Genomic DNA, 14,581 nt, shown 5'->3' on the forward strand with positions numbered 1-14,581 from the left:
CCCCCGAAGGCCCTTTCCGGACAACCCCACTTTGGCGATCTGACACGGCAGACATGGTCTCCTGAAGAGTTAATGTTGGTGAGGGGTGAGCGGTCTCCTGGTGACGGCTTCTTTGTAATGTAGCGTCAGCAGATACAGTGTAACAGTAGGATGGATGGTCCGTTTAAGAGGGTTTTATCATCAGCGTCTCCGATATTCAAGTGAAATAAATTAAGTTAATGGGAAGCTCTTTTATGGCCTGTCACGGAAAAAAGTACATAATTTCTGTCACAATTTGCATGTATGGAGCTGAAAGAACAAACGATTAACAACGTTGATTCTGTCATGTTCTCATAAGGTTCCAGCTAATAGGGTGTAGCAGACCGGGCTGGACAGGAGATGACGGTGGCCGAGAAAACACACCTTCTCACCTGAGCGGGGGCAGTAGTGAGCGGGGCGTGGGTTCCGGGCACGGCGAGGCTTTGGGAGGGTCCCGGGGTCTGGCGGACGCTTCTGTGCTCACGCTCCCCGGCTGCTGGTCTCGACCCCACAGGGAACGGAGAGCTGCTGGGTGGCCCGGGCCTCCCGAGGCTTCCCGCCCTCCCCGGTGCCTTGGGCGTGCTTGTTTCTAGGCCCCAAGCCCCTGCCTCCCGAAAGGCTGACCCGGCTGGCTCCCTGCGGCTGCCTCCGGGGCTCTTTCAGGGCATTTGACGAGTGCCGTGCCCACTTCTTTGTGATTTTACGTTCGTGTGGAGTCCCAAGGTCTTAATGGAAGTGATACCTTCTTAGCGGTTCTCTCAGACGACACGGTGGCGGCGTGGGAGGGGGAGTGCTCTCCAGGCCTGAAGCTGTGCTGGGGGCGCCCGCGGCGGCAGGGATGGGGCCGGCCCCGCAGGAGGTCTGGCTCGTGGAGCCCCTTCCCGCAACGGGTGCGCGGGGTGCGTGCTGGGGCTCACGCTCGGCGTGTGTGAGTCGCCTTCTCTTTTGTTTCTGTAGGTTTTAATAGTCGCCACACCCCGCCTGGGGCTGGAGTGCACAACCTGGGCGTCAGGACTCGCACGCTCCACCCTCTGGGCCAGCCAGGCGCCCCGATGCTTTTCTCTTGGAAGCGGCCCTTTCTCCCGAGAGGCGTGGCGCCGAGCTCGCTGGAGTGATTCGGGGATCGTTTCCTGCTGGGCGGGCGGGCGCGGCAGCGTGTCTGGGGTAACGGCGCTCAGCCTTTGGTCTCAAGACTCTTCCGTAGCCCTAGAAACTGAAGACCCAAAGAGCTTTTTCATTTGTGGGTTGTATCAGTATTCATCATATTACACATTAAAGTGAGAATTTTAAAGAGTACCGGTCCACTTAAGAACATTAGTAAGCCACTTACATGCCAATGGTGACATTTTTAGTGAAAAACAACCTCAAGCATTTAGTGAGAAGCCCGGCGTTATTTGACATGTCCCCTTCGTGTGTGGCTCAGTCGAGCACGGGCTGGACGTCATGTCTGCTTTTGCATTCAGTCTGTCACAGCGTGTTGTTCTGGTGAGTGAGGGAAACCGCTTTGTCGCACACCTGCGGTTCAGAAGGGACGAGTATTTTCAGTGGCTTTTCCAGATAATTCTGGACGTTGTCCTTTAATATTACACCAAAACTTGGCGAGTGGCACTTCTCTTAAAGTTTCGTACAGTGTGGAATCTGAAGTCACGTTAGATGGCCTGTCCCCGAGAGGGAGGGAGCTCTGCCTCCCCCAGGGATGGCAGAGCGTTTGCGTTTCTCCTCCCCATAGTGATGGCGCCCCCGGGGTGCGCTGTGGCCGACGGGGGCTGCAGGCCTGCGCTTGGCTCCGTGTTGAAGTTGCACTGCTTCCTGACATCATGACCTGGAGAAGGTCACTTCCCTTTGTTTCGCCTCAGAGTCTTCATGTGTGAACGAGGGTTCAGGACACGTGTCCCTATCAGCGGCAGGGGCGGTTGGTTGTGGCACCTTGGCGTGGGGCTCAGAGGCAGGAGGACCCTGACGACCCCCCGCAGAGGTGCTGGCCGAGAGGGACATGGCTTGCACCCAGTGGGCGGGAACCCGGTCCCTCCAGGAGGACCGCCCACGCTGAGTGTCCGCTCCTTCCTGCTGTGCCCTCGGGCACGTCCGTTCATCTTTCTGTTTTTCCACCCGAAAACGGCCTTAAAACACCTCCATGCAGCACCTGCCTCCCGAGGTTACTCACGGGGGCCCGGCGTCGGGCCCGGGGGGACGCCGAGTCCGCGCTGGCTCTGCTCGTGGTCTGGGCTGCAGGCGCTCTTTCCTGTGTGGGAAAAAGCCGTGTGTCGGGGCCTTGGCGCGGCTGCCGCGGGGTCTTCGAGCCGGGGGCCCAGTCAGCTAAGCATCTGACTTCATCTGCAGTCCTGATCTCGTGGCTCGTGGGACCGAGCCCTGCGTCGGGCTCTGTGCCGTCAGAGCCTGTTTGGGATTCTGTGTGTCCCTCTCTCTGTCCCTCCCTCACTCTGTCTCTCTTTCTGAATAAGAAACGTAAAAACAGTACAGCGGCCACCATTTAACGAGGTGGGTTCCAAGGAAGCCGGCGGGAACAGGTGTCTCCTCAGTGCAGTGGGTGTGGCTTACCCAAGGGACCCGTTCTGTGAGGTTCCTCTAGGTGGCCTTTCCCCTGCTCTGAGTGCGCAGGCTGCGCACACGTCCTGACCTCCTGTCGGCAAAATGGTACGTGAAGGACTGGCATGAGTGCCTCATCCGGGACACGGGACAGAGCGAAGCTAGAACAGAACGTCCCTCCAGGGCCTTGGGTTATTGTTTTACTTCTGAAGAGATCATTTGGGTGTGTTGTTTTGAGCAAAACTGGCAAATGCTGTGCCCACCCGGCTGGCCTGCGCGGTAAGGGCGGCAGCAGGGCCGGCGTCGGGCGCGCGGTGGCGGAAGACCAGCGGACTGGCCACCAGGAGACCTGCACCGTGAGCCCGGCCCGGCCGCCACCTGCTGTTTGACGTCGGGCAGGTCCCCAGCCTCCCCGGATCTCAGGATGAGACCCTGAAAAGCTGGCAGGATGCGGGTCCTGGTGCCCTGCGAACTGCCCCGGGGCGGGAGGAGGAGCCCGGGAAACCAACGCTCCACGACCCGAGTAAAGCGTTAACGTGACAAACGGCTGCCGATGACCACGCTCTGACCCTCCTAATGAAATATTTTCTTTCTCAGTGATGTTACAGCCTTTCGATTATGATCCCAATGAGAAAAGTAAACACAAGTTTATGGTTCAGTCTATGTTTGCTCCGACTGACACTTCTGATATGGAAGCAGTCGTAAGTACTGAATGCTTCTTACTTTTCTTCTTAGTCATTAAAACGATGATCAGGTACAGAATTTTGGGTGCATGCATTTCAAAATGTGTCAGAATTGTTTTTAAGGGGGAGTGTGTTTTCAAGGAGGTTTGCCCTTTGACTGCCTTCCTGGTTTTTCTCTAACTTCGATTTTAACCTTTGATGTAACTTTCCAGAACACGCCTCTGACTTTTATATCCGTTTGCTTCAGCGGTTCCTGCTCTGGTGGGTGGTCTCTCGAATGCGGATTGCCTCCCCTTTACCTGTCTCCCCTCCCGTCCCCCCAGGAAAGGGTCTTCTTACCATCCGGGATGCTCCTTACCGTGGCAGCCCCACCCTCCCCCAGGGACCCAGAGGGACGTGAGAGAGTGGGGTGCTAGATGTCCTACAGGGCCTCAGGGTTTAGTTTGTGCTTGGTTCTGGCGAGCGCGGAACCCCCCTCCCCACCTCCCTAGGTTCCCTCATTTTATTTTCCCTGCTTCAATACATGTTTAACTCTGCCTCTAATTTTGGTACAAATAAGATGACGTTGTTTTTATAATATAAATACGTGATATTATAGTATTGGTTTTTCTGGAAAAAAGATTATAATGGGAATTCTCCTTAAAGTAGGTTTCCTACACTACGAGTTAATCAGCAGGCATTCTGGGGCCGCAGTGGGGCCTCCCGGGAGCTGGACAGCCTCCCGCCCCTGCCCCCGCCAGGCCGGACCGGCCAGTTGGCACCGACGGGGAGGAAGGGCAGGTCCTCCCCGCGTCTCCATCGCTCTCCAGCTCGCTGGCCCAGGCCGGGAGCCCCGTAGCTTCTCTCCCACAATTCCGTGCTGAGGGCTTTTCTTGCACGGCTTCCCGTCACGTCCCAGTGTCTCCGCTCAGCCTTTTCTGCCGGTCTTGGAAGGCATCGCTGGCCATCTTGGTGGATGTCCACGTTTGGGGCAGGAAGTCAAGGGGAAGCCAGAGATTTTGAGGCTCGAGAGAGATCGGTGGTAACAGGAGATGTTCCCTTTTCAGAAGAATGGTGACAGAGGCGCTCACTGCTTTGTCTTGGGTTTCCCAGAACGTGAGGCGCCACCTCGGGTTACTTTGTGTGAGCAAGCGCGTGTACGGCAGGTGGAAACTTGGGGACGTCCAAGAGGGTGTTCTGCTTGGCTTTCGCTGCATGGCTCAGAGACCGGGGCGCGGGCCTGCGCGTCTGTGGCGTGGAGCCGAGTTCTGCTCCTACTAACGTGGTGGCCGCGGACAGCTCTCAGGAACTCTCCCTAGGGTTTGGTCACCTGTAAAATGGGCATGAAAACCTAGTTGACAGGGCTGCCGTGGGACTCAGCGTGCTGTGTGCCGGACGCTGGCCCGGGGTCCGGAGTGGCCGTGTCTGAGGGCTGTTGTAGGCCAGGCCCAGATTTCACCCCCTTTTAGGATAATTTTATAATAGTTAAAAATGTTTCTAGGAAACGTACACTGTAGGAAATTTTAGAATACACGAATAAGCAAAAATAAAACTGAAAGCAGCCCGTAATTTGTTTATGCTAGACCTAACCGCGGTTATCGAGAGCCTTAGCTGTTTCTTTAAACTATTTTGTATTTTGATACACAGAAAGTAGACAGAATTATACAGCGACTACTCCTATAACCTTTACCTAACTCACCATCTAACACTTTGCCACCTTTGCTTCGTTTCTGTTGTAAACTTTCATTTTTGCCGAACCGCTTGGCTGGAAGGCGCGGTCGCCACGGCTCTGCCGAGTAGGGACCGTGTCCCGCGCAGCCACGGCACTGCCCTGGTGGCCGGGAGGGCCGGCGTAGCTCAGTCGCTGAGTCCGGCAGGAGGACCCCTGGGCAGCAGCTTCCCGGGCCCCCACACTGGCCTTGAGTTGTTCTCGTCCTGGGAGAGCGCTCGCAGCCTTTCTTGTTTCCGCGGCTGTGAGTTCTTCAGAGTCCAGGCCCGTTAGCTTGTCGTGCGTCTCTCGTCCTCGGTCTGTCCGGTTATTTCCTCGCGATTAGAGTCACGCTAATGTGTTTTGGCAAGAGTGTTCCGGAAGAAACGCCCTGTATGTCCACACCAGCAGGCCTGGGTCCCGGCTTGTCCCTCCGGTGGCGGTGCGAGTCGGGTCACTTGGTTAAGGAGGTGACGTGGCCGCCAGCGCCGCAGGGGCTCTGTGGTTCCCCTGAGGAGCTGGCACCGGAGCCCCTGGGAGGGTCCCGCTGGCCCGCGGCCTCGCCCGGTGGTCTTGCCTGTGCTCTCGCCACGCGTGCGCTGGTGTGTGTGCTCAGAGGAGCGAGCTTGAGATCCTGTTGGCAGCTCCTTCACTTACAGCCCGGGGTGATCAAATGCCCATCGGTGTCACGTGAGTCGGCCGCGCTCCACCGAGCGGACCTGCCGCGGCGTGTTCGGGGGTGCCCGTGCTCCAGGCGTGCCCGCTCCGGGCGCCCCCTGCATGGTCCTGGGCGGGGGCGCGCGGGCTCTCGCTCTGCTGGCCTGCACCTCTCAGCACGTCCTGGGGTTCCCGCCTCCACGCGGAGGGAGGAGGGTCGAGCCAGGAGCACGACTGAGCCAGGAAGGGGCTCCCCCAGCAGCTGCTAGTTGTGCCCGGTTGGTAGTTGGCAGTGCGCAGGCGCTGTGCGCTTCCTCTCTCTCAGAAGGGCGTGTCCTGCAAAGCAACTTCTGTGTTCCTGGGGAGAGCCAGAGCTTCCCTGGCCCTGCAGATGTGACGTGGGAATTTCCTCTTCCTTCGGTGATGGCCAGGCGTCCCCGGTCCATGTGCCTCCCCGAGAGTGGCGGGGGCACTGGGTGGCGTGGGGGGTCAGGCGGCACCACTGGGCTTGGGAAGTGGAATAAGTGTGCAGGGAAGCTGGTGGGTTTGGTCTTGTCGTTAAAAATACTTAAAATCTCTGCAGACGTACCTTCTCTATTTGATATACATCAGGGCTTTCTCATTAAGAGTATTCTTCTGAAATTGTCAGTTATACAAAGAAAATTATTCCTCCGGCAGCTTTATAATATCCTGATTATTAAATTTAAATTGTTTTAGTGGAAGGAGGCAAAACCAGAAGACCTTATGGATTCAAAACTTAGATGTGTGTTTGAATTGCCAGCAGAGAATGAGAAACCAGTAAGTATGCTCATAGTTAACAATAATTGAATGTTGCAAGCTGCTACTTATCTGCATACCATCTCCTACAAAACTAAGACTTAAGTTGGCAAATTATTTTCCTTCCTCTGATGTGTGATGAAAAAATAAGCTGAAGCCAACAAGTTGCGGGCCCCACGGAATCGGCCTTTGTGAGGCCTGCAGAAAGGCACCTAATTAAAACCATTTTTTTTCTTGAAAAGTGCAACCTGTTGGCTGTTGAAATGTCATAAATCCTAAAGAGCTTCTTTGACTTGGCAGAGTTAGATGTTGCTGTAAAACGGTGGGTAAGTTTAAAACGGGGAATAATTTGCCGTTGACCATGGTGCTTGCTGGACAGGAGGTGAGCTCTCCCTGCCCGCGCTCTCGCCTGCCCCCTCCTGCCTCTTTGGCCGAAACTTGCTTGTGCTAACGTTAGTTAGGGTGTCTCAACGCCAGCGCTGTGCACACCGGGGCTCGGGGCTGGCCCGGGCCTGATAAGCTGTTTAGCCGCACTCCTGGCCGCTCCTCCCTAGATGGGAGTAGTCGCCCCTCTCGTGTGACAACCACAGATGTCGCCAGACATCGCCCATCTCGCATGGGTGGTGGCGGGACCATCGCCTCCCCCTGGGAGTCACTGCTGTGTTGCCCGAGGGAGTGACGGAAAGGACCGGCTTCCCCCAAGCTGTTGGCTCACTTTTCTCTGGGAAACCAGGGGAGAAGCCTGTCAAGGTCCTTGCCTGTGACCTGTTGGAGAGAGAAGACTATCTGAAATGCTAATTTGGACCTTTCTTCAGCCCAGTCAGAAAAGCTTAAATTGTATTTAAAAGCACTATTTAAAACCCGTGCAGAATATTCCGCTACCCTGGCTGTTAATAGTGGGAGTTGGGAAGTCAAGATGCTCACATTCTGTTAACATCGTCCACACTGGTGCCCAGGAATGCTGCTGCTGTGTGTCACCACCGCTGTGTATTTTCTTCCTGCTCAGTGACCGACCGCTGTCACCATCCCGTGTCTCGGATGGGTAGCGGGCTGTTGTGTTGCTTTTTTCTCTTCCCGCTGCGCATCCCCGTGAGGTTGGTCCGGGGAGCCATGGTGTCGCTCTGCAGAGCCAGCTTGCCGCGGGGGCTGGGGGGCGCCCTGGCAGGAACCCCCTGCTTTCCTCTGGAAGATGAGAGCCCGATGGGGACAGTGGGTCGTGTTCCGAGTGCTGCACGGAGCCCCCAGGGCAGGGGTCCCCGCCTGCTCCGTTTTCCCCAGCGCGCCTGAACACCTCCATGTCCCCTCCCTGGTCCCGCCCCTGCCCCGGGCTCGCTCCCGAGGCCGCCGTGGCCATGTTGGCCAGGACGTGGGAGTGCAGAGCTTCCCAGGATTGAAATACCGCAGACACGGAACCTGTCTCACCTTCAGCCCAGCTTCAAGGGTCTGAGTTCGTGGCATAAATCACCCTCTGTGTCACCTTCCCCCGGGCCTCCCTCCCCCGCCCCAGCCCATCCTGGGGATGTTCAGGGCTTCCTGGTGACAGTAATTTGTGGCTAATAACTCCTGAGCTTGCACGATTGCGATGTGCTAATTTTTGCACGGCAGGAATTTGCTAGTGCAGAGTGCATGGTGCTGCTTCTCTTTCTTTGAAGTATTGGCCTCAGCCGAACCTCATTATTTGCCCCCATCCATAATTTCTGGGGCCTAGTTGCTTTAGATTATTAAGATACTAGATAAAGTGATCCATTTTTAAAATAAATGTGACATTTTACAGTGTGGATGAAACGCTACCACGTGTGGTGTTTGCTGAGAACTACTTTACTTTGCATAAAGAAGTCCTTTATTACATAGTTGGTGACACTTGGGCTTTCATTTATTTCTGAACAGCATGACATAGAGATAAATAAAATTTTACCCACAACCACATCAAAGACAGAAACACCAACGGCGTCTAAAGCTCTGAGCTCCTCCTTGGATGACACTGAAGTTAAGAAGGTCATGGAAGAATGTAAGAGGCTGCAAGGTGAAGTTCAGAGGCTACGGGAGGAGAACAAGCAGTTCAAGGTAATGGCTTTTTTTTCTTTTTTCTAAGATGTGTATTTTTTTTTTAATTTGTTGCTGTTGTTTTCTTCATTTACATCCAAGTTAGCATATCGTGCAACAGTGATTTCAGGAGTAGATTCCTTCATGCCCTTCACCCATGTAGCCCGCCCCCCCCCCCCCAGGAACCCTCTGTTCTTCACATTTCAGAGTCTCTTACACGTGGGCCCCCTTCCTGTTTTTGTATTATTTTTGCTTCCCTTCCCTTATGTTCATCTGTTTTGTACTTAAAGTCCTATATGAGTGATGTCATATGATATTTGTCTTTCTCTGACTGGCGAATTTCACTTAGCAGATACCCTCCAGTTCCATCCATGTGGTTGCAGATGGCAAGATTTCATTCTCTTTGATTGCAGAGTGATACTCCATTGTATATATACACCGCATCTTCTTTATCCGTTCGTCCGTCGATGGACATCTGGGCTCTTTCCACACTTTGGCTGTTGTCGATAGCACTGCTGTAACCTTGGGGTGCGTGTGCCCCTTCGAAACAGCACGCCTGTGTCCCTGGGATGAGTGCCTACTAGTGCAGTCGCTGGGTCACAGGGCAGTTCTATTTTTAATGCTTTGAGGAGCCGCCACACTGTTTTCCAGAGCGGCTGCACCAGTTCGCATTCCCACCAGCATGCAGGAGGGTCCCCTTTCTCTGCATCCTCGCCAACACCTGTTGTTGCCTGAGTTGTTGATGTTGGCCGTTCTGACGGGTGTGAGGTGGTGTCTCGGTGTGGTTTTGATTTGTGTTTCCCTCATGATGAGTGACGTTGAGCGTTATTTCATGTGTCTGTTGGCATCTGGATGTCCTCTTTGGAGAAGTGTCTGTTCATGTCTTTCGCCCGTTTCTTCACAGGAATATTTGTTTTTTGGGTGTTGAGTTTGATAAGTTCTTTATAGATTTTAGATACTAACCCTTTATCTGCTATATTGTTTGCAAATATCTTCTTCTATTCGGTCAGTTGCCTTTTAGTTTTGCTGATTGTTTCCTTCGCTGTGCAGAAGCTTTTTATTTTGATGAGGTCCCAGTAGTTCGGTTTTGCTTTTGTTTCCCTTGCCTCCAGAGAGGTGTTGAGTAAGAAGTTGCTGCGACCAACGTCAAAGAGGTTCTTGCCTGCTTTCTCCTCGAGGATTTTGATAGCTTCCTGCCTTACGTTTAGGTCTTTCACCCTTTTGAGTTTATTTTTGTGTGTGGTGTAATAAAGTGGTTCAGGTTCATTTTTCTGCATATCACTGTCCAGTTTTTCCCAGCACCACTTGCTGAAGAGACTGTCTTTTTTCCAGTGGATACTCTCTTCTGCTTTGTCCAAGATTAGTTGGCTATACATTTGTGGGTCCATTGCTGGATTCTCTATTCTGTTCCATTGATCTGAATGTCTTTTTGTGCCAAGATTTTATATGTTTTTTAAGTAATCTCTACACCCAGTGAGGGGCTCGAATTCAACAACCCCAAGATCGAGAGTCGCACGCTCCAACGACTCAGCCGGCCAGGCACTCTGCTGTCATTTGGCTCTCTGACAGTCTGCAGAAAACAGGGGCTTTCCCCCTGTGCTCTTGGGTGGCGAAGTCGATGAATCCCTGAGTTTGTAGCATTGTTTTGTATTTGCATGTTCTTTCCTCAGGGAGAAATTTCTCTGGCTTTCGTCAGGTTCTCAAAAGCGCTCTGAACAGCTCCCTGCCCCCTAATTACCCGGGGCCCTTTGAGCAGCAGCTCGTTCCCGTGCACTCTATGTGTTAGATGCTATTTGATCTTCCAGACCCTTCTGTGAGGTAGGGATTATCATCACGGTCACCTTACAGACGAGGAAACGGAGGAACAGAGTGGTCCGGTGGCGCCTGAGGTCACCCTGCCAGTGCGCCCCGAAGCCGGGCTGCATGCTCCCCGGTCCCCACCTCAGCACGGGCGCGTGTCCTGCGGAGAAGCAGAGCCCCTCTCGCCCTCCCGCTGGTGTAAATGGAAGAAAATTCTGAAATTAAAAGCCAGACCGCAGTGGGTGTCTTGACCTCACATTTTCAAACCCTACTCTGTCCCCGCTGGATGAGTCTTTTTTTTAGGAGGGTAGACGTACTCTTGTAACACAGGTGTCATTCTGAATCCCGGAGATCCTCGGTGGGTCTGGGCAGTAGGGTCTCAGCGAGCTACGAACGCGGTGAGGGGCTCGGAGACAGGACGTCGTCACGCGGACAGGCGGACGCTCGGGCCCGGACCCCCGCGTCTCGAGTTCGTGGCTGCGGCCCAGGCTGGGCGCTGGCGGGCGCGGGCGGCAGGACGTGCGTTTGTGGAACGAGGAACGTGGTGGAGTGTTCCTCACGTGTGTGGAGATGACGCTCACGCCTGACGAGCTGGCATCTCCTGGGCCTCCGCTCGCAGAGCGCGTCCGAGGCCCCATCCGGTTTGAGACCGGGTCTGGAAGAGGGCTCTGCACGCTTGATAACAGGAACTGCTGCTCCGCCTAAGTGTGAGGCGGGTCTGTCCTCTCTCCGCTGGGCCGCCCCGCCAGGTCCTGGACTCGGCCTCTAGCTACCGCAGCACCAGGCACACAGCGGAAATGTAGTTCGGTTGACTCTTCCTTCTTTTGTTGTGGCAGCGTCGCAGAGACACGAGAGCTGACAGCGTGGGGGGCCAGGAGAGCTGACAGTCTGGAAAACGGCGCCATCTCCCATCTTGCAGTAATCGTGATTTGCCTCATTCGGTAACTTTTAGTGCGGAGTAAATTAGGAAGCTGACACTTTACTTTTTGGCTAAAAATCTAAGTACTGCCTAAAGCTTCTCCTTGAGTGTATTTCTCTTCAGAAACAGTCTTGTGCCGTTTAAAGTGATAAATAGGTAGAAGTAGCTTCTATATAAACCCAGTAAAATAAATGCTGCACTTTGCTGTGCCCATTTGTTTTGAAGTTGCTCAAATAGCGCGGTCATCCATCACTGCAGCGGTTGGCCGTGCCCCGCGAAGAGAGTATCTCAACAGTATTATCAGACCAGTCTTGACATTAGGAGGTTGTGTCCCTCCCAAGCACTGATTTCTTGTTTTGTGTTGTTTCATTCTTTCATTTGGCCCACACGTCTCCCAAGGGCCTAGCCTGCGCCCGGCGGTGTGGGTGCCGACAGGGGCTGCCCCTGCTGTGGGGGAGCTCCCCCCCGACCGGCAGCTGGGGAGACCCAGACCGGGCCCCGAAGACCCGAGTGATGCGCGGTCCCACAGAGGTGGCCCCAGCTCGGCCGGCTGCTTGTCGTCTCCAGGTCCGCCGAGCCTGGGGACGAGCAGATGGGGAAGTTCACCAGATGCGCCGGGGCCCACGTGCAGAGACGCAGGCCCTGGTGAGGAGTGTGCACCGGGCCTGGGGAGCAGGGAAGGAAGAGACAGTTTCTGTTCCGTGCATATCTGCGTAGTTGGGGGGCGGGATATATATATATATGGAAAAGGATGTTGCTTTTTTGGCAGGCAGGAGTTCCATGCTGTAAGTAGAAAATATTTGAGATGCAGGGGGCGCCTGGGGGGCTCCATCAGTTGAGCATCCAACTACGGCTCAGGTCATGATCTCACCGTTCGTGGGTTCGAGCCCCACATCAGGCTCTGTGCGGACAGCTCGCTCAGAGCCTGGAGCCTGCTTCCGATTCTGTGTCCCTTTCTCTCTCTGCCCCTCTTCTGTTCATGCTCTGTCTCTCTTTCTCAAAATAAATAAATATTAAAAAAAAAAAAGAAAGAATATTAGAGATGCATTTATCAGCCTGTGTCACGTTTTAGTATGATTCCAGACTCCAGTGTTTCCCCGTGTAACTCATCAACTACAGAACTCTGCAACTGAGACCTGGGCCCCCCACCTGCGTAGATTCTTGTGCCTTTTAGATTTGTGTTTGGGGAAAGGCCTGTCGTTCAAAAATTGATGACTTGAGAGGAAGGAAGAGGGTCGTCGTCAGATGTAGAAGAGGGGCCCCAGGGTGCAGAGCGCCTGGCAGGCCCTCTCAGAACCTCTCAGAAGCGTTTTTTCCTGTACGTCATGGGGAACCGAGGTCCTGCTTTGGCACCAGGTGTAGAGAGGCGCCTGCAGCCTCGTGTGGCGGTGGGAAGAGAGGAGGGGCCGGCGGCGGCGGCGGCGACTTCTCAGCGGCCGCAAGCCCGTGGCGCCTCGGCTGCGGGATTCAGCGGCTCCCTTCGACAGACGAGGGGGCCGGGCCACAGCACGTGCCCCGAGTTGACTTCTGCGCCTGCGCCTTGGGTGTCTGACATGTGTGTTTGCTCCCGCAGGAGGAGGACGGACTTCGGATGCGGAAGGCGGCGCCGAGCCTCGGCCCCGCCCCCGGGCCAGCCGCGCCCGGCAGGGAGGAGGGCCTCAGCGCGCGGCTCCTGGCACTCGTGGTTTTGTTCTTCATCGTGGGCGTGATCATCGGGAAGATCGCCTTGTAGACGCGGCCGGCGGAGGTGGCACGCTGCATCGATGGGCCCGCCGTCCCGTGGGGTTTGAATTTATCATAACCATGTGTCAAAAGAAGTTAATGTATGATGACATCTCACAGGTCTTGCCTTTAAATTACCCCTCCCCGCACGTGCACACGCGTGCACACACACACATGCACACACAAATTATAACGTAACAATCTTCTAGAAAGTTAAAAATGTATAGTAAATGATCGGGGAAAAATAATGATCTTTATTAATGACAAGGGAAACCGTGATTAAACCATAATGGCATGTTGTCAGTGTCATTTGAAGCATCTGTAGCCTTGGTACATGTGGCCGAATTGATTACCTCTCTTAGAACAAGACGCTCTTCCTGCCGGTCGGTGTGGCCCTGGGGGAGCTGGAGCCCCGGGGGTGGGAGGGGAGGGCCGTCCCCCCTCTTCAGAGCAGCACCCCACCCGCCCACCCGCCGACCCCCGCCCCGGCTGCCTGCCCTGGCCATCAGGTCCTTGGGACTGATGAACAGGGTCAGAAGCCGAAAGAATTGTGCTGTGGTGGCGTCAGATCTGCCTGTCGGGAGCGGGAGGCCCCTGGTGACCGACTGACCCAACACTTTGGAAATTAAAGTCAATGCTTTGTTCTCTTAAAGGGACCAAGCCAGACCACTGTCGGTTCATGTAGTGAGAGTGGATTGTTATTCAGAGATGTTTAAGGCATATTTAACTTATTTAATGTATTTCATCTCATGTTTCCTTGTTGCCACGAGATTATAATTAATGCTGTGGCCCAGAATCCCCTGTGCTCCCTGGTGCCAGTGGGCACAGCTGGCAGCGCTGCTCAAGGGCCCTGGGCCCCCGCACCGATACGGGAGGGGGGTCCGTGGCGGGCTGGCTGCGGGGGGTCCTCTGTGCACATACACGAGAGCCGTCGTCATGGAGAGGGCAGCGCTCAGTGTCCGCGGTCCGCTCGGCCCCCTCCCCGACGGAGAAGAGTCGCTGGTCTGCTTCCTGTTCCTTCGCTGCCCCTCAGCCACCACTGTCCTGCAGGAAGTACGCCCCAGGTCTGGTCCCCGCCTCTCCCGCCTGGCCCTGGCCCGGGGTGGGGCGGCGGGGTGGGGGCGGGCAGAGGGGCGATGGGCTCTTCGGATCATCATCAAGTAGTGATTGAGAGTTTGACTGTAAATTAATTTTATGCCATTAAAAGACCAATCCAGTTCTGTTCAACTATGTAGCATCTTAAAAAGAAAAAAAATTAAAATAAAGCCCCAGAATTAAGAGTTCTTTTGTCATTTTGTCACGTTTGCTACCGGGGGGAATTATTATTTTGTGATCCTCATCATTACCCGGTTATTGAAGGTTAGCTTCGACACGAGCCCTGCGGGTGAGAAGTAGGCGTCTGATGAGTTAAGTAGACACAGCGTATACGTGTGTGTGTGGCGGTGGCGTCAGCTGAGAGCCTGGAAGCGAAGCGGTTGTGGGTCTTCAGCAGCCGGCCCCCTGCCCTTGCACTGCCCTGCCCCTCGGCAGGAAGAGAACTCCCCTTTGGGGCTAGGAGCAGGTGCCCTCCAGGCAGGAGAGAGCGGCGGACGGCACGCCGGGCCTGGCTCCAGGGAGCGGGCGCGCGGACAGACAGATTCACTGCAGGGAAGAGCTTGGTTCGAAGTCGTTCGCCTGGGTCGTGTTGCTCCGGAGCCTGGCCGAGGCGGAGGGGCCTTGACCCTGGCT

General features: G+C 54.9%; 1 protein-coding gene across 1 annotated transcript in view; it reads left to right on the plus strand.

The window, feature by feature from the left end:
* Positions 1-14,136, plus strand: part of VAPB (VAMP associated protein B and C) — a 47,276-nt gene extending 33,140 nt beyond the window's left edge. Inside the window, exons 3-6 of the mRNA XM_029917522.1 lie at positions 3,163-3,266; positions 6,310-6,390; positions 8,257-8,433; positions 12,705-14,136. Of these exons, the coding sequence (XP_029773382.1) occupies positions 3,163-3,266; positions 6,310-6,390; positions 8,257-8,433; positions 12,705-12,863 (521 nt within the window). The 3' untranslated portion in view covers positions 12,864-14,136. The remainder of the gene's footprint in view (positions 1-3,162; positions 3,267-6,309; positions 6,391-8,256; positions 8,434-12,704) is intronic.
* The last annotated feature ends 445 nt before the right edge of the window (positions 14,137-14,581 follow it).

Source organism: Suricata suricatta, chromosome 12 (assembly GCF_006229205.1).
Source record: "Suricata suricatta isolate VVHF042 chromosome 12, meerkat_22Aug2017_6uvM2_HiC, whole genome shotgun sequence".
NCBI lineage: Eukaryota > Metazoa > Chordata > Mammalia > Carnivora > Herpestidae > Suricata > Suricata suricatta.